Source organism: Ahaetulla prasina, chromosome 7 (assembly GCF_028640845.1).
Source record: "Ahaetulla prasina isolate Xishuangbanna chromosome 7, ASM2864084v1, whole genome shotgun sequence".
NCBI classification, from domain to species: Eukaryota; Metazoa; Chordata; class Lepidosauria; order Squamata; family Colubridae; genus Ahaetulla; species Ahaetulla prasina.
Genome location: NC_080545.1, coordinates 174,676 through 200,358, shown reverse-complemented (window position 1 = coordinate 200,358; position 25,683 = coordinate 174,676). Strand labels below are relative to the sequence as shown.

Here is a 25,683-nt window from a genome sequence, read left to right as displayed (position 1 = left end):
CCTTGAGGCCCTTTGAAGAGACAGTTGCTGGATCTCGTGAAAGGGGCCAGGAGGGCCCACAGAGAGCTGGCGCTGCCAGGGAAGACCAGGAATGTCAGATCAGACTAAAGAAGCCCCAAACTATAGAACAGGGAAATCATAGCTCTGCCATAGTGGATGCCGTGTCCCCCTCCCCCTCCGACGACCGGGTCTAGGAAGTCCGTATCAAGCGTGGCCACGAAGCCTCTACAGCTTTGCCAAGTTCCTTTCAGATTTCTCAGGGCAGGCAGGAATCCAAGTTGTGACTTCAGCAATGGCTGTGGATGCCGGCACCCCGGTACAGTCAGCTGCAGTTGCGGCTGTCTGTCGGGGGCGAGTTATTGGCCCCGATGGAGAGGGTACGCAACTTGGGTGTGCTCCTGGATGGGCGGTTGTCTTTTGAAGATCATTTGACGATCGTCTCCAGGAGAGCTTTTTATCAGGTTCGCCTGATCCGCCAGTTGCGTCCCTTCCTGGACCGGGATGCCCTATGCACGGTCACTCATGCTCTCGTTACTTCTCGCCTGGACTACTGCAGTGCTCTCTACATGGGGCTCCCCTTGAAGAGCACTCGGAGACTCCAGTTAGTTCAGAATGCAGCTGCGCGGGTTATTGAGGGAGCATCACGGAGCTCCCACGTAACACCTATCCTGCGCAGACTGCACTGGCTACCTGTGGTCTTCCGGGTGCGCTTCAAGGTATTGGTGACGACCTTTAAAGCGCTTCATGGCTTAGGACCGGGATACTTACGGGACCGTCTTCTGCCGGCTTCAATCTCTCAACGACCAGTGCGTTCTCACAGAGAGGGTCTCCTCAGGGTGCCGTCTGCCAAACAATGTCAGCTGGCAGTCCCCAGGGGGAGGGCCTTCTCTGTGGGGGCTCCTACTCTGTGGAACGAGCTTCCCCCTGGACTCCGACAACTGTCTGATCTTAGGACCTTTCGCCGCGAACTTAAAACCTATTTGTTTCATCTTGCTGGACTGGCTTAACTTTTAAAAACTTTTAAATGGTTTTATTGGGTTTTTTTAAATTTTAGTGATTTTATAGGGTGTAATTGTATTTTAGCTTTGCCAATTGAATAAGTTTTTTAGGGATAGTTTTTACTTATTGTATGGGTTTGCTTTGTATTTTAACTGGCTGTTCACCGCCCTTAGTCCTTCGGGAGAAGGGCGGTCTATAAATTATTATTATTATTATTATTATTATTATTATTATTATTATTATTATTATTATTATTATTATTATTATTATTATTATTATAAACTAGATGAGACTTTGCTTGACTCAAGGGGCCTCTGGTAGCTCAACAGACTAAGACAGTCTGTTATTAACATAGCTGCTTGCAATTACTGCAAGTCCCACCAGGCCCAAGGTTGACTCAGCCTTCCATCCTTTATAAGGTAGGTAAAATGAGGACCCAGATTGTTGGGGGCAATAAGTTGACTTTGTATATAATATACAAATGGATGAAGACTATTGCTTAACACAGTGTAAGCCGCCCTGAGTCTTCGGAGAAGGGTGGGATATAAATGCAAATAAAAAAAAAAGGAATGCCAAAAGCAGGTCCTTTATATAGGCTGTGGGTGTGGCTCCATGACTCAGCATTTATCCAGGCCTGCCCCTCCCTTCCTTTTGCTGACGTCGCCTCTCAGATCTCCGGAAGCGAGGATTCTCCCACTTTGAATTCCCTTCAGCTGTCTCTACTGTCGGCATCTGAGAAAGGGAGGGGTCAGAAGGAGCAGGTCCTGGTAATTGCATCACTTGGCTGACTTCCTGCTCTGACGGCTGCATCGAAGGAACACACACTCTATGAGTAAGCTATCTTGGGCTTATCTGTTCATTCCTGACATCGTTTCCGGGCATGGGACCAGGGCCGGGGGCTGGAGGCATGACAGGCCGTTCAGCTTCATTATCAGACTCAGAGTCTGATAACAAGTCCAGTTGGCGACGGGAGGGGCCCGGCTGAGGAGAGGAGGGAGGACAAGTCACAACAGTGTAGATAATATAGATATGAAGAAATTTTTATTTTATAAACACACACACACACCCCAGATACAAGTCCAGTCTTGGCAGCAATACTGTAAAGTAAGAATCTAGAACAGAGATAAAATGCTCTTACAGAGACTGACATTATGACAAGCAGTTTCTGAATCTGGAAGCCTCGGAAAGACACAGCTGCTTTCATGAGTCATAGAGAGAAGCTCCAGACTTTTATGGAAACCAAAGGTTTTTCTCTTATATGGGCCTATTTTCAAATATGAAAAGCTAAGTCTGGGGGAATCCAATGATTAGAGTCCTGCTGGCTAAACAATCTGGGTCATAAAGCTAAACAAACACACACACACACACACGACTTCTGTATTTCTGTAAATGTCAGGGTTGTATCTTCTAAAGCTGAGAATTAGAGAATGTGATTACATACCGGTAATTATTGTGTAGACTCTGGCATGAAGTACCACATCAGTATGAGCTGTTAAAATTTATTTTGTATGCTAATATTTTACTTAGCTTCAGGACCTCATGAGTTTGAAATCAATATTTATTCAGTATTAAGCAAAACCTAAGAAATAATAACACCTCTCTTGTTGGAAACAGATTTCAGAGTCTACCTAGTAGAGAGTTTACATTATTTAAGTCATTATTTAAAATCATAGCATAATTGTTTTCAAATTGATATAAACCAAAATTAAATCCATCCTTGTTGGCAAGTAAAAATCGTAAATCCTTGAGAAAATACACTGCTAATCAAATAATAGTATTATGTATCATGTTAATGGTGAAATATAAATTAGAAAATGTGTTTGTTTTCTTCCAAGTTTAAAAAAGGAAGAAAATAAATACATTATTATGAGAGAAGACCATTCTTTTTGTATGCATAATATGTTCTTTCCACTATTTTGTGGCTTGGCTGCCATCTCGTGGTAAATATATGAAAGTTGTTTTGATTCCCCTGATATCTATATTTTAAGAAATGAATCAGTGATATATAATCCGAATTGCCCTTAACTTACGTTAAGGAAAATACAGAGTCTAAATATTAGGTTACTGAATCTCTGCCTTATTTCTAGTTACTGTACTTGTAGTATACTCACTTGTATAATATCCCACTATTATATATATTTGTTTGAAGCTCATACATACAGTATTTATATCAAAATCAAACAGGCTTTTCCACATCTGTAAAGTTTAGAATTACAAGATGGGTTTGACTACTGTTCTGAGTTAAGAGAACCTGAAAACATGCTGACTCCTTTCTGATAGCCTGGATTTCAATATGCAACAATTATTGTTGTCCGAAGATGTTGGGCCATTCTGGTACACAACTGAAGTGCTACACTCCAGAAGTCATTTGTGGCATTGATGTCTTTGTGGTAAAGAGGATTTGCAAAATGGCTGTTCTGACGAAGGAGCAAGTCTGGGGTTGGAGAAGAAGGTTGAGGGGCAAAAGACCAGATGCCAGAGAGGACCACAGAGAGAGCGATTCCTCCTATCAGGCCTATACAGACTCCCAACCCTCCTTCTACCCTGCCTGGCCTGGACTCAGCTATTGCCCAGACCAGGACAGGAGCAGAGCTGGGAATGTCTCAATTTTCACATATTTTGGCCAGCGTGACACAAATGAGCTCACAATCACGGGCTGTGATACAGGATTTCTAAACTTGAGTGTTCCCTGCAAGCCACAGACATGCACACCCTCAGGGGACTGCTTCTTTTGAGGACGTCACCTCCACGCTGTGGTCAAGAAAACGACATGGCTGTGGTCACGCTGTCATTAGGAACTGAGTTGGCCTTGCTGGAGGCTTTACTTAACTCCCTCCCTTTGTCTCTTTGGTCTTCAGGAAGCGAACTATTTACTGGACTGTACAGTGACTACTGGGGGAGAGACGCTGCCATCTTCCGCCTGATGGGCCGCCTGGCTCACATCCGGACTGAGCCTGATGATGAACGGCTGCTGAAAGGTAAAAATGGCTCTAAGTAATAATGACAATGATGAGAACAACAATGGCAATTGCCAGCGTGAAGCATCAAAAACACTATTTCAGGGTACATTGCTAGCCTCTGCTTGCATGGAACCTCTGCCATAGGTTTTCTCCCACAAAGCACGGTGGTCAGTCCTTACGTTATCATCATGGAGATGGGCCATGATACAAGTTATTTTAGAGAGGTTCATAATCTCGTATGGGAAAATATAAATAGAAGTTATGCTTTGCAATGTTTTGATTAGCCGAGAAGTTGTGCCCTGCCATAGTCCGCCTAGCCAAACATTCTTTCCTGCAATGCTAGCTAGTTCCACAGCAGAAGAATACCTGAGGACACCACAAGAGCAAAAGACCTTTGAACTGGAAACGCTGCCTTAGAATAATTGTTTCATATCCAAAATGAGTTGTTCTGATGCTTTTCAACTCTTACTGTATATCTTGAATGCAATTTTGCAGACATTGGAATTAATCAGTTTCATCAAAGCCGTATCTCACTTTCTCTTTAAGAGCCTAAATTTGTTAGTTCCCACGTGATTCCTGATAACGAAGACCGGGAAGACAATAAGGTGTACTTCTTCTTCACCGAAAAAGCGTTGGAGGCAGAAGCAGGTGCCCATGCTCTCTATGCCAGAGTGGGCCGAGTCTGTGCAGTAAGAAACACTTTTATTACCGTCTACTGGGGATTGGCTGCTTTTTTTCTTCCTTTCTTTCTTTTTCTTCTGTGTATTGAATTCATCTTGTCCCAACTGGACTCCAATCAGATACGTTGGGCTTCTTAGTTCTAGAACTGATGAGTGTCCGTCCCAGAAAGTTTGCTGGTATGAGCCTGGAGGAGGCAGTAGGAGAGCTGAAATAAAATAAGAACGGACTCTCTCACACACAAACCAAGCTTCAATTGTGAGTCCAGTCCCAGCCTCAGTATCCCTAGCCATCCCTACAGCCACCCACCTCGCTGTGATTCTGGCTCACTTAGGCTCGGGGAGAGAGACAGAAAGAAGCATCAAAGAAGACACGAAGGGCAACCTAAAAAGGAGCCCAGGGAAAGAGAATGGAAAGAAAAAGCCATCCCTTGTGTGTAGAACTGAATGCAAAGTTCAGGTCTGCTCCTTATTTTAATTCCAAAGCTCCATTTTGTATTATGATGGCTTGAACAGGTCAGCCGATCCCATCGGCTTCCCATCCCCTTTCTGCCTCCTGCCTCTGCTCAGCTGACGGGGGTCTCTGAGGCTCACGAGTGGCACATGGGCCCCTCCAGCATCCTACACAAGATTAGAAGCTCCCCCTTTTAGCTGTCAAGATTTTAGAGCATCACAGGCATGCACCCTCTTCAAGGAACTCCTTCGCCTTGACCTAAAACACTGCAGTGAGTTAGTCAAAATCATTTGCCTGCAGGGCTTCCGCTCAGCTATGATCAGGTAAGGTGTCATCTGAGGGGCCTAACCTCTGCTTTCACACAAGACACTGACTGAAGGGTTGATTTTCAACTTTTGTACATGTATGCAGCTTGGATTCGTTTGTGGTCTGGTGCTTTGGCTGAGCCGGAAGGCGGATGGACTGAGTCAAGTTGTGTGAATGCACAACTTAGCAGAGTCTAGCCTGGCTCTGAGAAGGACTTTCTTGCCTCTTCTCAGAATGACATGGGAGGACAAAGGATGCTGGTGAATAAGTGGACCACTTTCCTCAAAGCCAGACTGGCATGTTCTGTACCAGGGATGAATGGCATTGACACGCATTTTGACGAGTTGGGTGAGTTACGTGGTTGCAAAGAGTTTGAAGGCAGAGCCCTCGTAAGGGCTCCAAGTGAAAAATAGTTGCATAGCTACATTTAAATATTTCATAACAGGGAAGTCGTGTTAACAATAAATAATAAACCATGATTTCATGCAGCAGCCACAGTGGCAAGTTTCACACGTTGGAGGATAATGTCACCTGCTTGGTTTTGGCTTAGCGTTATGTGTGAATGGGGCCAATGAGGCTTTTTCAACAAATATTGGTTGAAATAAACCCCAGTTTAGAATAATGTGCGAACCAGTTTCAATTTACACATTTTCTTTCCACTTCTTCTTCCAGTTCAGTGTCACAGAAGATTCAGGAAGCTCTCACTTCTGTTTTTAATTAGCCATAGCAATAATAAATCTTTCAGTTCTCCTTGCATTTCCAGCAGAACAGGAGACCGATATAGCATGACTCCACCCAAACTGGCCGTCTAGGTCAGTAATAACTCCACAGAATTAAGCATGTGAAATTATTTTTTTGCTAGGTACCATAAACAACCCATTTGTCTATTTATTTATGTGTATTGTTAAAATATCTAATTGCAGTGCAAGTTAAACTGCCTCATGTTTCCGTTTTTGCAGAGGACATATTTTTGCTCCAGACTCGGGATAATAAAAACCCGGTGATATTTGGACTCTTCAACACTACAAGGTAGGCAGATAATGATGTGGGAAGGTCATGTACAGGCCACAAGCCCCCCTACGCAAACCAACAGGACAGTTAGGTGATAACGATGTAAGAACAAGCTGGTATAATAAATCAGGATTTATTCCTGGACAATAAAATGGTTGACATTGGGTTAATTGCTTCTACTCTGTAGGCAGAATCCCATCTCCTGAAGGGGCTCTGGAGGGTCCAGATTGAATTTTCTATGTAGGCAATTACAGATCCCAGCCAGCCCCGGAGTGGTTCTTGCCTTTCATATCAAAAGAAGTGATCACACCACTGGATTTAGGCGAATACGTTTGATAGGATGCACTGGAAAATAATCTGCCCAGTTTTCCCTGCTTCTCTTCTGTCCCTTCTTCTCAAGAATAAAACCAACAGGCAATAACATGTTCCTTTGAAACACTAAACAATTTTCATAGCAACCCAGCATTGTTGTCTGAGAAGTCAATGCCGACTGCCTGAGGAAGCCATAGGCACCGCACCACTCACTGAGAGAGGAACTCTGGAACTAGGGACACTGGGCTCCTTTGTCACTGATTCCTGCTTCCCTCAGAGAGAGAGGGAGAGAGAGAGAGGGAGGGAGGGAGGGGGAGGGAGGGGGAGAGCAAGGGAGGGGAGAGAGAGAGGGAGGGAGGGAGGGAGCACACAAGGACTGAAGCCACCGCTCTACAAAGTAATTACGTAATGACAAGCTTTCCACAAAGAATTTTCAAATCATGAACTTCTACCGTTTTTGTCTTGCAGCAACATATTCCACGGGTATGCGGTCTGTGTCTATCACATGGCCAGTATTCGGGCAGCTTTCAACGGACCGTACGCTCACAAAGAAGGGCCGGAATACCACTGGTCTGTGTATGAAGGCAAAGTGCCCTACCCAAGACCTGGATCGGTGAGTTTCCACCTTTGAGACAATCATTTTCTGGTGGGTTTTTTTTGTTTTGTTTTTAATTTTTTTAACGTTACAAACAAAAAAGAAAATACATTTTCCACCCTTGTGCTATACATAAAAAAAAAGGAAGATTTGGGTCTTCGGATATATCCTCATGATTGCCAAAATCCACGTTCTCGAGGTACAGGTACCGAAGCGTCCAATGTTCCAAGCGCATAGTCCACAAATGGTTTCCAAGTCTTCCAGAAAATATCTTCTTTATACACACCACTTCTAATTTTAATATCACATGTCATTTTATCATTTAAAGCTAATTTCCACATTTCAGAATTCCACTCTTCTATTCTAAAAATCACATCTAATTTCCAATATCTAGCTATTATAATTCTACCTATTATAATCATAATTCTAATCAATTCTTTTTCATATTTTGTTAATTCTATTTCCTTAATTACCAACAATAATATAGTTTCCACTCTCAATGTTATTACTTTCCCCATCATTTCAAATATCATTTTCTCCAATTGTTGCCAAAACTTTTAACCTTATCACAATTATACCACATATGTTCATAAGTCCCCAATTCCATCTCACATCTCCAACATTTTTACTAATTTTTTATCCATTTGTGACAATCTTACTGGAGTCAAATACCATTTCAAACAACTTTATAATTGTGCTCTTTAATCCTTATAGATAAAGTTCTCATAATTCTACTCTTCCAATTCACATTCCAATCTGACTCTGGTATTTCAATATTAAGATCTTTTTCCCAATTTGTCCTCATCACTCTTTGTAATTTTTCATCAAATTTATAATCTTATAAACCCTACTAACGAGTCCCTTTAGCCCAATTTCATCTTTCATAATCCGAGATACTAAATATTCAAATTCAGTTTCACATCTATTTATCGAATAATTTTCCTTAGTTTTTTGTCCATTTTCTATCTGTATTTTTCAAACCAACTTAACCCTAATTTTTCAATAATTTCTTTATTCCTCCTTTCATTTCCATAACTTTTAACCAATCTCGAATAGTTTCTATATTTTCCTCTTTAATCACTTCATTACGTCTTATATTGTTTTTAATCGGCCAATTTCCAATTGTCTTCCCCAAAAAGATTATATCCGGAATTAAAATTTTAACAAATTTATTCCACATTTTACTTAATCCCTTTAACCAATAACTTCTAATTACACATTTTAAGTTTGCTTTATCTAAAAACCACCTTAATCCAAATTTCTCTATATCCCTTAACTCTAAGTCTCTCCAATAGTTATCTTTACCTTTAAGTATTTTTACCACTATCCGGATACCATATGCACAGTAATAATTAAATAATTTGGGGATTCCTAATCCACCTTCCTTTTGATTTTGATACCATATTTTCTTCACTAATCTAGATCTTTTCCCACCATTGCAAAATTTGTCCAATTTTTTCTGATATCCTTCAATATCTTTCTCTGTCAAATTTAGCGGTAGCATCTCGAATAAAAAGTTAAACTTGGGCAGCAACATCATCTTACACATTGCAATTCTACCAAACCAAGACAACTTTAACATTTTATATTTATCTATCTTCTTCTCAATTTCATTAATCACCACATCATAATTAAGTTTTTTCAATTCTTTAACCTTGAGTGAAAGCACTATACCCAAATATTTCAATGTGTTTTTAATCCTTATCCCAAATTGCTCTTGCATATTCTCAGAGTCATTACCATTACTGTCCATCAATAATTCTGACTTTGACCAATTTACTTTCAATCCTGTCATTTCCTCAAATTCTATCAAATGCTTATATATCTTTTTCAGGTCTTTCTCTACATTTTTCAAAATAATTAAAGTATCATCCGCATACAAATTTATCTTATACCCCTTATATCCTTCTAATTCTTCATCTTTTTCTATCATTTTTGTCAATATTTCCATAGCCAATAAAAATAATGTTGGGGACAAGGGACATCCTTGTCTCGTACCTGCTTCTAATTTTATCTCTTCAGTTAATATTCCATTCACCTTCACTCTTGCACTACTTTTTTGATACAATTTTGAAATAACATGTATAAACTTGTTACCAAAGCCTAAAGCCTCCACAATTACTTTAATAGCTTCCCATTGTACGGAATCAAAAGCTTTAAAAATGTCCAATGATACTATACCAATTTTATCACCATTATGTTCAGCTACATCTATAATATTTAATACTCTTCTAACAATATCACTCATGTATCTGCCCTTCACGAAACCTACTTGGTTGTAACTTATATATCTATCTATAAATCTATTTAATCTATTACTTATAATAGCAGTAAATATCTTTGCATCCTGATTAATTAAAGAAATGGGCCGATAGGACTCAATCCTTTCTAAATCTTTATCTGGCTTAGAAATTAGGGATATTACCGTTCTATTCCATGACCAAGGTACTTTTCCACCATGTAATATTCCATTAAATAATTTTTGCAATCTTGGTATTATTAATTCTTTAAATTCTTTATAAAACTCAGCAGGTAATCCGTCCTCACCTGGAGCTTTCCCTAATTTTATTTTTTGTATTATTCCATACAAATTTATCTTATACCCTTATATCCTTCTAATTCTTCATCTTTTCTATCATTTTGTCAATATTTCCATAGCCAATAAAAATAATGTTGGGGACAAGGGACATCCTTGTCTCGTACCAGCTTCTAATTTTATCTCTTCAGTTAATATTCCATTCACCTTCACTCTTGCACTGCTCTTTTGGTACAATTTTGAAATAACATGTATAAACTTATTACCAAAGCCTAAAGCCTCCACAATTACTTTAATAGTTTCCCATTGTACAGAATCAAAAGCTTTAAAATATCCAATGATACTATACCAATTTTATCACCATTATATTCAGCTACATCTATAATATTTAATACTCTTCTAACAATATCACTCATGTATCTGCCCTTCACAAAACCTACTTGATTATAACTTATATATCTATCTATAAATCTATTTAATCTATTACTTATAATAGCAGTAAATATCTTTGCATCCTGATTAATTAAAGAAATGGGCGATAGGACTCAATCCTTTCTAAATCTTTATCTGGTTTAGGAATTAGGGATATCACCGTTCTATTCCATGACCAAGGTACTTTTCCACCATGTAATATTCCATTAAATAATTTTTGCAATCTTGGTATTATTAATTCTTTAAATTCTTTATAAAACTCAGCAGGTAATCCATCCTCACCTGGAGCTTTCCCTTATTTTAATTTTTGTATTATTCCATTAATCTCATCTTGTGTTATATCTTCTTCCATCAATTCCTTATATGTTTGCTCAATTTTCACCACATATTTTTCTAAATAACTTTGCAATTTTCCCGATTAATTGGTTTCTTTGAATATAGATTCTGAAAAAGTTTCTAACCACTTCACATTTCTCTAATTTTATAACATCTTATACCTCTATCATCTATCAAAACTCCAATTTCTCTCTTCTCTCTTTTATCTTTCGCCATCTTTGCCAATAATTTAGAATTTCTATTACTAAATTCAAAAATTCCTATTTAAATATCTCAAATTTCTTTTACCAACTCTGTATCTTCTTCTATCATTTTATTTCTTAACATATTAAGCTCCTGAAGAATTTTTTTCTTTAGTAAGCAAAATTGATTTTCCAATTCTTTAATCTGATTTTTATCTCTTTCCATTTTAATTTTATAATTTTATATTTCCTACTTGATAATTTAATACTCTCCTCTAAACACCGCTTTCATCGCATCCCAAACAATTTCAAATTTAACCTCCCCGTTATCATTTAATCTCCAACTTTCCTCCAATTTTTTAAGTATCCATTTTTTATCCTTTTCATTTTTATACAGTTTCTCCTCATATCTCTAATAACTTCTTTTTTTCTCAAAATTAAAATCTAAATCCACCATAACTTCTGCATGATCAGAATCTTTAAAAATTCCCACATCTACCTTATCCACATTGTTCAACAAATCTTTAGAAAGAAAAATATAATCAATTCTAGAATATGTATTATATATCTTAGAGAAAAAAGTATATACTCTTTCAATTCCTTTGACCTCTCTCCACACATCCACCACGCCGTTTCGAAGCATCCACGTATTTAAAATCCCCATTTTATTTGCTCCTCCACAACGGGTGGGGTTAGTACTATCTATTTTATCTCTGATTAAATTAAAATCCCCAGCCACAATTACTTTCCCTACACTTTCATTCTCCAAAATTTTTGTTATTTTTTCAAGAAATTCTCTTTGTTTCTCATTCGGTAAATATAAATTAACAAGTGTCACTTTTTCCTCATTAAGATTTCCAACAATTATTACATATCTTCCATCCTCATCCAAAATTACCTGATGTTTTTCAAAATACACCCTATCTGATATCAGTGTTGCAACTCCTCTAGTTTTTGAAGTTCCAAATGCTTTTTCATATATTTGCATACCTTTTATATACATTCTATTTGAATCTTCAGATTTCTGATGGGTTTCTTGTAGAAATAAAATATCTGGTAAATCTCTTTTAATCTTAAATTCCAATCTTCTTCTTTTAATCTGATTCCCTGTACCCTTCACATTCCATGACATTATTTTTATGACTCCCATTTAAAATGTAAATTTTTCAATCCTATCCCCGCCTCTTCCTTTCTGTGCCCAAAACCCAACATTAAACTCCCATATAACCAACATTTAACATAAAGAAAATGATAAAAAAGACAAAAAAAGACAAAAAACAAAACAAACAATAAAATACAAACAATCTTCTTCCCCCACATCCTCGTCGGTTTTGCCTCTATAAAGAGAATGGGGGAGAGGGGACGTGCCAATGTCCGGGCCACTTCTTTCGGGCTGTCTATTTAAATTCATCACTCAAGAAAAAAGAAAGTGATGGCTCCCGGCATTCGGCTTCGTATTTTCCAAGACTCTTATCTGCTTCTTCTCCTACTTCCTCACGACTTTTCTTCTGTTCAACCAACACAGGTGATATTTCTTTCCTCTTTAACCCTTTAGGGTCTTGCCCCCCAATAGCCCCTTTTTCTTCTTCTGGGGTTGATGTTTCCACGTGTATTCCACCCATCTGAAGCATTTGATCTTTTATCTCCATTAAATCCTCCATCTCAATCAGTCCAAGCTCCCGTAAATATAATAATGCATCTATATCTTGGGTGATTGTACGCATCCTTCCTTTATAAAAAAAATTCAATTGTTGTGGTGGCCTCCAATTGTATTTAATTCCATTATCTCTCAAAACTTTTGTGATTGGTTTTAAAAAAAATCTCCATGCCCTTTCTTCTCTTGATATATCCGGGAAGACTTGAATAGTCTTCCCTTCAAACTTCAAAGCATCTCCCATCTCTCTCACCTTGGCCATAACTTCCAGCTTATCACCGAGATTTGCAAACCTGACAAGCACATTCCTATTGGAGCCATTTTGCCTTCTATATCCAATTCTAAAAACACTTGCCAGATCTGCTATTGTAAACGTAAGTTGCGTGTCAAGATCATTAATCCATTTTAAAACCCGCTGTTTCAAATTATCCACCTTTTCTTCTGGAATTCCTTGGATAACCAAATTATATTTCCTCATCTCTTCTTCCAGGAGACAAATTTTCTTGTCTTGCTGCTCATTTTTATTAAATATTTCACCAATTTGCCGATCCACTTTTACCTCATGTACATGGATCTGCTCAAGTTCATCTTTAATAATTGTCATTTCCTCTCTTTGCTTTGCAAAATTTTCATTCATTTCTTGTTTCATTTTTTTCATTTCCAATGTCATTTCCAATGTCATATTATCCATACGCTCCGATAGTCCTGCTATTTTTTCCCCAATTTTATTTAAAGCTGCAGCAACTTGCTGCATTTCTGAAAGTTGTTGAGTCATTTTAAAAAGTCTTAAAAAGTTTCCAAACTAGTATTTCAAACCACTTTTGCAGAGGGTCTTAATGAAGATCAAGGGACAACAGTTTTTTAATTGAGCCGAAGCGGCTTATTTTGCACTCGAAAATTTATCTCTCAGTAGCTTGTGACTCATAGTCACTCCACAAGGAGCACAGATAACTCACAGCTTTTAAACAATAATCAGCACCATTTTTTCTCCACGTCAGCAAAGGAAAAAGAAAATAAATAAATAAGAGATTTACTGCTTCATTCCAACTTAAACTTCGGGGAAAAATCCTCTTTTGTTATCTGTGATCATAAAAGCACATAAACAAGCTGTTAATTTCCTCTCAGAAAAAAATAAATTGTCCGCCCAGTAAAATCCTGCTGCTGCCAATCAAGTTTCCAACACAAAAGATCAATTTAATCTTCAATTAAATTCTTCTCATTGACAAATTCAGTCTTTAATATTCACTCCTTGACCTCAGCAGTAAAACACAGAACACGGTAGTTATAATAGGAAGAGCGAAAGACAACAATTTATTCCAAACTTATCGTGTCTGCCAGTCGGCTGGTCACCCCCACGCTGTAAAAACTCCTTAATTCAAACAGTTTCAGATGACCTACCGGTTTTAAATTCAGTCTGCTGGGCTGTTAACACTTTCACTTCATGATTTATTAACTTTCATCCGTAACGGTGCATTCCAAACACATAAATCCTCATAAATCTTCATTAATAAGCCCTGTGAAGTGAAGGAAAGGTCCTTACCCCACCACGGTCATGGCCACGCCCCATCATTTTCTGTTTTAAATGGTAGGAATGGAAGCGTCCGCATCGTATTTCTGTCTATGTGCTTTGCTGACTGCTCTGAGGTTGCTGAGATTTGTAAACGTGCTTTTGAACAACTTGGTTTATTACAGAAGGAACAAGCCACAGTGGCCAGTTGTACAATCATAGGTTTGGTTCATTTTTTTATTTTAAAAGATGTGTGAAACTACCTTATATCTTATTCAACAAACCACCGTTTTAAATGAAGATTTATTTATCTCCTCATTTTCCCAGTTTACCTACAAGAAAGCAATGGGAAGCATTTTCATCTTCTTTTTTGAATTAAGGACCACTATTTTTCCTACTTTTTAATCTCATCCTTGCAGAAATACAAAGAAATTTTGCACTGAAGGAAGAAGGACTTGTTTGCCCAGTCATTGTAGATTCTACAAATCCTCTCTCTAAATACCCCATTCTTATATAAGAATTTCAATCACAGCAGGCCTGCTGTTAGCCAACTCCCTGACATTCACGTGAGCCACATGCCTCGCCCCGGGGAAGTTGAACAACGTTGGACCGAGGTGTGTAAGTGAGCAGAAACCTTGGCAGCCCTGCAACTCATTCTAAGCATTGATCCCTTCTGGAATAGAATTCTCTGTAGAGCGGTTGTTGAAATCACTCAAACCCATCAGCATAATTGTTTGAATCCCAGAGTGGAGCTTTTCAAATTGCCTTACTGAATAATATGTGGAATATGTACCTATGTGGAAGATGATGACCTAGTTATATTTTATAAAATATAGGAGGCTATGTTTCTCTCTGTGTGTATTTCTCTCCCTGTTTCTCTGTCTCTCTCTGTCACTGTCGCTGTCTCTCTCTGTCTCTCTCTCTCTCTCTGTCTCTCTCTGTGTGTGTGTCTCTCTCTCTGTCACTGACTGAGTCGATCTGCAGAAAACCAGACCTTGAACATCTGCTGAGAGCCACAACTTCTACCTTTTGTGACAAGCAGCTGATGAAAATTCTGCTGCTGTCTAATGAGAAAGTGAATTTTCAAACCATCACAGAGCAAATAGTTCAGGAGAGCCAAGTCCCAAGAAAAGGATAATAAATGCTGCCCCATTGGACAAGTGTTGGAGTTTACAATTGTCAATTATAGTCTTGCCGCAAAGTTAAAAATGAATGTTTCCAGTAAACATGATGAGTATTTGATTTCACTTTATTGAATGAAAATCGAATCTCAGTGGGGAGGGTCTGCTATTTTGGCTGAGCTTGAAATGTTTCTGAAAAATCATCCTGTTTTCAAGATCTGTGGAAGAAGTAAATGACCACTCGGATGTTTCTAGCAGAATCCTAAATGGTTCCAATTAAAGAGCATGAAGCAACTTTTGAACAGAAGGGTCCAGAATGAATTAAAGCACATTATCCACTCCGGTTGCTGAAGGAGTTAAATGCTTCCTGTTCAGAAGAGCCCCTGATTTAGCTGCTTATGAGGCTGGCCCTGCAAACAGGCTTACCTGGGAGTCACCTCCCCACCATGGCCCCTGCCCCCCCCCTTTGAATCTCTTTTAAGTCGACACATAAAAGACTGCAGTGCAAACTGATTTGCTTTAGTCAGTCGGTTTGCTTGCTTGTTTATTATTTACTCATTAAATTTATACCCACGGACTTCCAGTGTACAGCAATTAAGAGCATCAAAGAAAGACAATTGTAAGCCAATTAAAATACCAATTTCATAAAAATGTAAAACATCAAAAGAACCTCAGTCATCCAGGGGGTCTTGTTGCTCCCGGTTGCACCCCGAAACAATTTCCCCAGAAATCTAGCCTGTGGCTCAGTCTGATTTCTAAGGGGACGCCATCCCATAATAGAGGGGCTGCTGCCAGGGCTGCAGAAAGGAAAGGATCCTTGCTTCTGTTCTCCTGCTCGTATACAGAGACGCATGCGTTCAGGCCGGTAGGTAGGGAAGTATACCATGTCCTTTGGCTGCATCTCTGTAAGATGATCCTCAGAGGCATAGAGTGGTTATTACGCATGATATGTGTCTCTTTTCCCAACCTTGCAAGCTTGACAGCCCGACTGGCTACATCTTAAGGTAGAAGATTTTGCTGAGAGAGTGGTTAACCCTAAGATTGTGGCCATGCAGGGCTCCAGCACTGGAACTGCAATCCAAACAATTTGGCCAAAATTAAAGAAACCCAACTCTTGCTTGGCATGTGCCTCCTTTTAATGCCTTGATGTGATACATACAACTGCTTAATCGCAGGCACAAATGCACACCTAACCTTGGTGCACTCACATTACCTCATTTTCGTTTGGCAGTGTGCCAGCAAAGTGAATGGGGGTCTGCACGGGAGCACCAAAGACTATCCGGACGAAGCCATCCGCTTTGCTCGAACCCACCCGCTAATGTATCAGACCGTCCGGCCGGTGCACAAGAGGCCAATTCTTGTGAAGACAGATGGAAAGTACAGACTCAAACAAATAGCAGTAGACAGAGTGGAAGCAGAAGACGGCCAATACGATGTCTTATTTATCGGGACAGGTAAGAGGAAAAGCAGGGGATTTAAACTTCCCTCTCCGTCAGGGTATGTTGGACTGATTCCATTCGCAACCTGCCTGCCCTCCAACCCATCCATGCCGATTCATGCCTGAGGCCGATTCCTTGCTTGCTATTCCTAGCCAGGGATTTCTTCCTGTTTTCATCCTTCCCAACTGTCGTATCTCGTAAGATTTGATGCATGACGTCCTTTCAGTCTTTTGAGAATCGTGTGATGCCGCCCTTTCCATCTCCCACCATAGACCCTCCTCTTCTCTCCTTCCTGCCCCACCCTCTTTCCCCCAGAGCCACCCTTGCACCCTACATTCCTGCGCCAGCAGACGGGACCTTGGGTGTTCCAAGCTGTTATCAGGAGCCTCCTAAATTATTATTGCCTAAGCTTAGAGTTTCCCTGGGAAGCTCAAGGCAGGATCAAGGGAGGCTCCTTTTTGGTTTAGACTCCGTGGCTTCTCACCTCTTGCAAAAGTCACTGAGAGCAGTCCGGTGGCACAAAGGGCGGGTTTATGGTGCTCCACCCTGCTAGTAGAACCAGGAATTATGATCTATGAAGCATGAAGGTCCGCAAGATTTATGTATTCATTCAGAGGAGAGGAATAATCATTTTCCCTCCTCCCCAAGTGAGGTTCTCAGTCCTTCATTTTCACTCCATGGTGTGATGCCTGCAGCTGACCTGGTCTGCTACAGGCTGCTTATACTATGCTGGAAGGTTTAAAAGGTGATTAGGTCCAGCTTGCCAGTTTGGGACTGTAATTTTCCTCAATTTTTTTTAAATCTCAAAACACGATTCTTACATTTGAACGTTCATTCTGCCAGGAATTCCATGGGGTCAACTTAGGCCAGCTAGAACAGTCTTCCTCCTCCTGGGAAAGTCTAGCAAACCTGTGATAGTTAAACTAGTTTAGACTGTTAAATGGTTTGGAGAAATAAAAACAAGGCTGTTCCTTCCTGAAAGTCAGAACTTTAAATAAAAGAATCCGCAGAGCTAATTTCTTTTTATTGTCATTGGGCAAAGTTCAAAAATGATGAATAATTAGGAAGACGTATTTAAGGGTCAGGTGCGCACAGCATCCCTCTGCTCTTAACTTGGCAAAACAGCTTGAAAAAAGACTTCTGTAATAGTCTAAAGATGCTGCTTCTTTTGGGATTGAAGATAATAAAGTAACCCTGAAAGCAGGTGCACTTTCTTCAGACCCAGCAAGGAAACATTGGATGCTTCAGGGAAGAAGGGGCTCTTCCTCAGGCACTTTCTCTAAATCAACACAACACAACTGCTGCTGCTGCTGCTGCAGTCCTTCTTTTGGCTCCTTATCCCCCCCCACCCCTCCAAAGCTGGCTTTGTTTAAGAAACTGAGCTTTCTTCAACAACAACAAAAATGGATAAAATGTGACTAAATACTGCTGTTTATTCCTTGTGTATCCAATCACACTTGGCCAATAAATAGAATATACTATTCTATTCCATTCCGTTCTGTTCTGTTGTTGTTAAACTTCGAACATTTGAAATTTTTTATTTATTTATTTATTAAACTTATATACCGCACCATCTCCCATAGGACTCAGGGCGGTTCACAGGCATATTAAAACAGTATAGAACAATATAATAAATAAACATTTAAAACCCAGATTAAAACTAAATATTATCAAAGCCTGATCACTAAAACAATAAGAACCAATAAAACCCCCATTAAAATTTGGTTAAAACATTTTGTTCTTAGGCTAGTCCCGCACGCTGAAATAATAAAGTCTTCAGTTCACGTCTGAAGGTCCGGAGGTCAGGGAGTTGTCGTAATCCTGGAGGAAGCTCATTCCACCCGGTTGCTGCCGCCACACCGAAGGCCCTCCTGGGGACCGCCATCCTACATTGTTTGGTCGACGGCACCCTGAGGAGGGCCACTCTGTGGGAGCGCACAGGTCGTTGGGAGGCAATCGGTGGCAGAAGGCGGTCTCGAAGGTATCCCGGTCCTAAGCCATGGAGCGCTTTAAAGATGGTAACCAAAACCTTGAATTGCACCCGGAAGACTACCGGTAGCCAGTGCAGGCCGCGCAGGATAGGTGTTATATGGGAGCAACGCGGTGCTCCCTCTATCACCCGCGCGGCCGCATTCTGGACTAACTGGAGCCTCCGGGTGCTCTTCAAGGGGAGCCCCATGTAGAGAGCATTGCAATAGTCCAGGCGGGAAGTGACGAGGGCGTGAGTGACCGTGCGTAAAGCGTCCCAGTCAAGGAAGGGGCGCAACTGGCGAATCAGGTGGACCTGATAAAAAGCTCCCCTGGCGACGGCTGTCAAATGATCCTCTAAGGACAGCCGGTCGTCCAGGAGAACACCTAAGTTGCGCACTCCCTCCCTGGGGGTCAGTACTTCCTCCCCCACAGTCAGCGATGGTATAAGCTGGCTGTACCGGGAAGCCGGCACCCACAGCCACTCTGTCTTGGAAGGGTTGAGTCGAAGCCTGTTCCTCCCCATCCAGACCCGTACGGCCTCAAGACACCGGCCCATCACCTCAACGGCTTCATTGGGGTGGTTCGGGGTGGAAATGTACAGCTGGGTGTCATCAGCGTACAGATGATAGTCCACCCCGAAACCACGGATAACCTCACCCAGCGGCTTCATATAGATGTTGAACAGGAGAGGCGAGAGGACAGACCCCTGAGGCACCCCACAAGTGAGGCGCCTTGGGGTCGACCTCTGCCCCCCTGCCAACATCGTCTGCGAATGGTCAGAGAGATAGGAGGAGAACCACCGATACACGGTGCCTCCCACTCCCAATCCCCCCAACCGTCGCAGCAGGATACCATGGTCGATGGTATCAAAAGCCGCCGAGAGATCTAATAGAACCAGGACAGAGGAACAACCCCTGTCGCGGGCTCTCCAGAGGTCATCCACCAACGCGACCAAAGCCGTCTCGGTGCTGTAACCGGGTCTGAAGCCGGACTGGAACGGGTCCAGATAGACAGTTTCCTCCAGGTGTTGAGGAAGGTGATTTGCCACCACACTCAACAACCTTCGCTAAAAAGCGAAGGTTGGAGACTGGACGATAGTTCGCTAAAACAGCCGGGTCCAGGGAGGGCTTCTTGAGGAGGGGCCTCACCACCGCCTCTTTCAAAGCAGCGGGGAAGACACCCTCCAACAAAGAAGCGTTGGTAACTTCCTGGAGCCAGCCTCGTGTAACCTCCCGGGTGGCCAGCACCATCCAGGAGGGACACGGGTCCAATAAACATGTGGTGGAGTTCAACCTGCCCAACAACCTGTCCATGTCCTCAGGAGTCACAGGATCGAACTCCGCCCAGATAACATTCTCAAGACCTGTCCCCGTCATCCCACCTGAATCTATCCAATCAATGTCCAAGCCGTCCCGAATCTGAGTGATTTTATCAGACAGATATTTATCAGACAGATATTGAACAAAATCCTCAGCGCAACCCTGTAAGGGGTCCTCCCGAGCCCCCTGTGTGAGCAATAGAAATTGCCTAGATGTGGTTCCTGTTTCTGATCATTTGAATTTATATACACTTATTTTTGAATGACTTGCAGATTTAAATGCTGGCATGTTAGTTTCAAACATTTTTATCTTTAATGATTGACATGGGGTTTTTTGGGTTGTTTTTTTTTACCAATTCCTAATTATCTGATAGACTCTCTTCATTCTATCTACAGATACTGGAATTGTCTTGAAAGTTATCACAATTTACAACCAAGACACAGAATCAATGGAGGAAGTGATTCTTGAAGAGCTGCAGGTGTTTAAAGTAAGTGAGCCTTCTACCCCTGGCTTTTAACACCAGCCTCCCCACTGACACTTCCACGCACGACACACATCACACCCGTACTCTTCTCTGCCACATCACTCACGGGCCTATGTCGTGTCCCACTCCTCCGCTGACGGCCGGGTCAGGGAAATCCGATCAGGTGTGCCTCTGCAGCTCTGCCAAAGTACTAGAAAAGTCCTCAAGGCAGGCAGGAGACCAGAAAGTGACTTCAGCAAGATAAGGTAGACTTTGCCTGACTCAGAGAATGCCAGAAAGCAGATCCTTTATATAGGCCATGGGGTGTGGCTCCATGACTCAGCACTTTTTTTTTTGGTTTACATTTATACCCCGCCCTTCTCCGAAGACTCAGGGCGGCTTACAGTGTATAAGGCAATAGTCTCATTCTATTTGTATATATTTATATATATATATTTTACAAAGTCAACTTATTGCCCCCCCAACAATCTGGGTCCTCATTTTACCTACCTTATAAAGGATGGAAGGCTGAGTCAACCTTGGGCCGGGCTCGAACCTGCAGTAATTGCAGGCTGCTGTGTTCTTAATAACAGGCTTTTACCAGCGTGAGCTAAACCGGCCCTTATCCAGGCCTGCCCCTCCCTTCCTTCTGTTGCCTCCGCCTATCAAGTCTTCTGACACGAGGGTCACTCCAGTCGGCAGCTGTTGGTAATAAACCTTCCTCAGGCTCACATGCTGTGGAGGAGGGGGAGGGGTCTAGTTGCTCCGTTTGCCTGGGCATGGAGCCAGAGCTGGAGGCTGGAGGTATTTCTTCTTCCGTGTTCGGAAACAGATAAGAAGACCCTGGCTGAGGTGAGATTGGACGAGACACAACAGCCTACTTGTGTAGACTGCTGGTCCATACTTATTTAGACTACCGTAATGAACCCTACTTGGGGCTGCTCTTGATCACTATCCAGACTCTGCGTGTGTGTGTGTGTGTGTGTGTGTGTGTGTGTGTGTGTGTGTGTGTGTGTTAGATTTTGCTTCCTGCAATGTTGCTCAGGAGGCCTTAAGAATTATGGCAGGCAGAAAAGGCTTGTTTAAATCTTATTTTCAGTACAAACTGTGCCACCTCTCTTAATTCCATGGTGAAACGGCTCCCTTTTTTGAGGCTGGAATAGGCAAACGGAGGCAAAAGGCCATTTCCAGCAGTTACGAAGCTGTTATTTCTTTGCCTATTCATTTATGTGTTTCCCCGGCAGTTATTTGAAGGTGGGCCAAGAACCTGGCAGGAGATAGAGAGGCAACGCATGGCAATACATTGACTATGGATAAAGCTGTTCTTTGCTCGCCACAGAAAGCTTTGGGTGGCCTGATGAATGGCCGAAAGGCAGAAGGAATCTACCTTTGCAGTAGATTACTAAGCAATCTTGGCACAAACGTGCAATTCTTGGATGGACCGATCACCAATATGTAGTTATCTTAACTGCATGGATAGCCTCTTTCCTAATTAAGAAAAATGTTTTCACTTTCAGGTGCCAGCTCCTATTATTTTTATGGAAATTTCTTCCAAAAGAGTAAGTGTTCTTCTTTTTTTAAAGAAAATTATTTCATTCTTCTTAGCCGTGTGAACATATCCAATATGTAGACATTCAAAGATAATAAAATATTTGTTCTAAACTGTTATTTTTTTCCCAATGGTCCGTCATGATCCATGCTCCAAGAAAGAGGAATCTAAGGCACCCAGTTTACATTCTTTGCAAGATGTGATGTTCTCCTATGCTATGAGGACTTTAGAAATCAAAGGACTCTGATCATGCTTTAGTTTTTCAGGTTGGTCCCTGGCTCGAAGAAAATGAAGCAGCCAGGCAACATTCCATAGGTGCAGATTCCCAGTATAGGCAGAGGTATCCCAAAGGATACATGATACATCTCTTCAGGGCATAATATGTCGTAAAACATTATTTTCTATCTTGATTCATCAAACACAAACCAGCCCATATTATTTCCACAAAGACTCTAAGTTCTAGTCCCGCCTTAGGGGCCAAACCAGCTGGGTGACCTTGGGCCAGTCAGTCTGTCTCAGCCCTAGAAAGTAGGCAAGGTAAACCACTTGTGGAAAAATTTACAGCCAAGAAAACTGTAGGAACTTGTCCAGGCAGTTGCAAAGAGTCAAAACTAACACAAAGGCACCAAAAACTAAACCTTAGAAACACCAACCTATTAGTAATAGTATTTTTATGTATAACTGGTTTATATATCAGTTTAATTCAATCAAATAATATTCAGTTCAATGCATTTATGTGAAACAGAGGGCTGCTCCTGTGTTATCCTTTATAAGGTCAGATTTGCCGCTTTCTCATCTCTCTTCGTTTACCTTCTGCTTCAAGAGAGCCACTTCTTTAAAGCTCTTTTGCTACTGCAGTGCAACAAAATAAGCCATATAACATGAATTTTCAGGGAGTGGTCTAGAATGTTAAATATTAATGTATAATTGTGCTCTGCTTTCCAGAGAAGCATTCAAATATATACTTGCCTCTCTCCCTGTGTGTGTTTGTGTGTGTGTGTACATGCGTAGATGCTGTGTTTGACTGTGTATACAAGCTGTGTCAAATTTCCTTCAACTGTTATGTAACCGATCCCTTTTTCCTGATTCATAAAATGTGAAATGAGCTCTTGCTGCAGCTATTGATAAATAAAGTATGGTTCTGCTAAGAAGCAGAAAATTTGAAGACATCTTAAGCGATTTAATACCAAATTCAGTTGATACTCTGATTTTTATTTCCCTGAGCAGTGAAGAGATGGGTGACCCCTTTCATGCCCCTGGCAATATACCATTTGCCTCGCAAAGAAATAATGCTAGCTCAACCTTGTTTAGTAAATTTTGTCCAGAATTTTACAATACTTTATCTTTTGCCATGTCACGTTAAATCAGAAAGTGCCCGCAGTCCACCACAGGCCATAAATGAGGTTTTAATTCATTATAACCTGCAATAATGTTGCAGCCTCATTACCGAAGCAGGAAGTTCGGTGAAAAGAGAGAGCCAGGCTCTCCCTCGTCTTCTTCTACAATACAAGGACCCTGAAGGGAGCCGGCGGTTCCCCTCAGAGGCCGGGTTGCAAGGGCAAAGCACAAGAAGCAAAGCGGCCTCCATCTTCCTTTGCTTCCAAGCTGAGTGGCAGCTTGAGGGGAGGCAATGTGTCGCCCAAACCAAACTTGGCCATGTTCCTTCACCCATAACAAAGTAGATGTTCGTAATATGTTCGTAATATACTTTCTCCTGGCCTTTCCTTTTGAAGCCATGGGTCATCAACACAAAGGAGATAGGGCATTCACTGCAGATGTGCTAAAGAGAGTTTGGCTTTCCTTACAGCAACAAATCTATGTTGGGTCTGAGTCTGCCATTGCACAGGTGAAATTCCATCAGTGTGACATGTATGGGTCGGCCTGTGCCGACTGCTGCCTGGCAAGAGATCCCTACTGTGCCTGGGATGGGATCTCCTGTTCCAGATATTATCCCACAGGAACACAGACAAAAAGGTAAGGATCTTACTTGGCCTGTGAAACGGCATGCGATTGACAAAAATTCTGCATTTGAGGGCACTGTCTGCCCGCTTTCTTCAAAAAAAGATGGTTTCCTCAAAGGAACCATCAGCCTTTGTTAAATGACTGTGAGTCCTCCCTTAGGGGCCAGATGACTGTTTCTCAGGGAAGTCCTGGATTGACCGATCGAGGTGAACTAGACAATCCTCTAGTGACACCTTTTCTGGTCAAAGGCTGGGGTCATGAAACAGGTGTACCCTGGTAATTGAATTAACCCATTTTCCAAATTCACAACACATGGAAGCAAATTGCAAATTGTTTTTCATTTTGTTCAGACGCTTCCGTAGACAAGATATCCGTCATGGAAATGCAGCTCAGCAGTGCTTCGGCCAGCAATTGCTAGGTAATTATTTCCCTTCTGTGCCTAAGAAGAAAGTGGGAAAGATTGTTGGATGGAAGTTTGCAACAAGCTGAGGGCAGCTCTAGGTTGCATTAGCAGAGGGAGGGTATCAAGATCACGTGAAGTGTTTTGGGTGGGTGGGATGAAATGAGGGGGACCTTAGAACCATCTACAATCATTGGGGTATATTTTCTAGTTTGGGTTCCAGTTTCAGGCAGGAAAAACCAATGCCTTGTCTTGATGTTGCTGCCGGGAGGAGCTGTACAGATTGTAACCTGGCTTGCCGTAACCCAGATGTTATGTGCGGAGCTGGGGAGGGCAGGGCAGAGTCTGCTGATAGGATTTTCTGTTAATTCAGTAATAGGAGTTAAGCATATAGGCAAAGTAGCTGTGCGAATGTGCTTACATGTATAGAATATTTTCTATATTGGTGGCCGCCCCAAAAACAGACTACGTGGAAGGTCCTCCTTGTTGAATGCTTAGTTGCTACCTAATGAATGGGGTGTTCTCCTTCTCCTCTCTCCAAAAAGGAGGTGGGTGTGAGTGGCCCTGGGTGCTGATGGGTGTCTCCTCCCGTCCGCAGGAGACGCCTCGGGCAAGGCAGAGGAGCGGCTGGTGTATGGCATAGAGCACAACAGCACCCTCCTGGAGTGTGTCCCCAGGACCCTGCAAGCCAAAGTGATCTGGTTTGTGCAGAGAGCCCACGAAACCCGGAAGGAAGAGGTACTTGCCATTGCTCTGGCCCTGCTCTTGATTTCATGGGGTTTTTCTGTGCAGACCGCCTGGTGTCCAAGGGCAATGTGTGATTTGGGGTACAAGGGCACAAGATGCAGGGAGGCGTCTGTCAACAGGCATCTTCCTGAGGGATCTTGCTGGGAGATTCAGCAGCTTCAGGTACTGCTTTCTGCTCTTCCACGAAAGCCCGTCCCATTTTGCCCTTTGAAATGGAATCTCTGCACACCTTCTGTGCCTCCCCTCACTGCGTTCAGTGTTTTATCAGGCTCAGGTTCACACAAACACACACACCCTCAAGCACTGCTTCTATTTCATGAAATATTGCTCACAAAAGAAGCATTGCATGCATTCTATTAGTCCCACTGAGTTTGTGATTATGCCTTTCACACTTCCACTAATATTCCTATTCCTAAATAGTTTTAGCATCATTCAACATAGCTAGCTGAACCTAAACAGCAACATGTGTATGAAGCATTCTGAATGGAATGAAGGTCACTCAAATCCCTCACCCTTTCTGGAGAATGGGTGCTGTGGACTCCCAGATCTGCTGTGTTCTCATCTACTTTAAACAAGTTAATCCCCGCCCCCCCATGTTAAGGGCAACTTCTAGACCAAAAGGGTATTCAGGAAAAAACTACAAATAAATCAGTAAAACTTGTGATGCCTTCAAAAATTTAACTTTGTGCTTCAAGTTATTTGAATTTAACATCCCTGAAATTTATTCAAAATTTTCTAAATTTTACTGATA

The 25,683-nt window shown here is 41.6% G+C and overlaps 1 protein-coding gene across 1 annotated transcript in view; it reads left to right on the top strand.

Annotated features, from left to right (window-relative positions):
* Positions 1–25,683, top strand: part of SEMA3E (semaphorin 3E) — a 141,900-nt gene that overhangs the window by 113,712 nt on the left and 2,505 nt on the right. Inside the window, exons 6-16 of the mRNA XM_058190450.1 lie at positions 3,858–3,977; positions 4,506–4,648; positions 5,630–5,744; positions 6,356–6,425; positions 7,188–7,332; positions 16,314–16,536; positions 20,207–20,298; positions 21,792–21,833; positions 23,631–23,797; positions 24,136–24,203; positions 24,784–24,923. Coding sequence (XP_058046433.1) covers positions 3,858–3,977; positions 4,506–4,648; positions 5,630–5,744; positions 6,356–6,425; positions 7,188–7,332; positions 16,314–16,536; positions 20,207–20,298; positions 21,792–21,833; positions 23,631–23,797; positions 24,136–24,203; positions 24,784–24,923 — 1,325 coding nt within the window. The remainder of the gene's footprint in view (positions 1–3,857; positions 3,978–4,505; positions 4,649–5,629; positions 5,745–6,355; positions 6,426–7,187; positions 7,333–16,313; positions 16,537–20,206; positions 20,299–21,791; positions 21,834–23,630; positions 23,798–24,135; positions 24,204–24,783; positions 24,924–25,683) is intronic.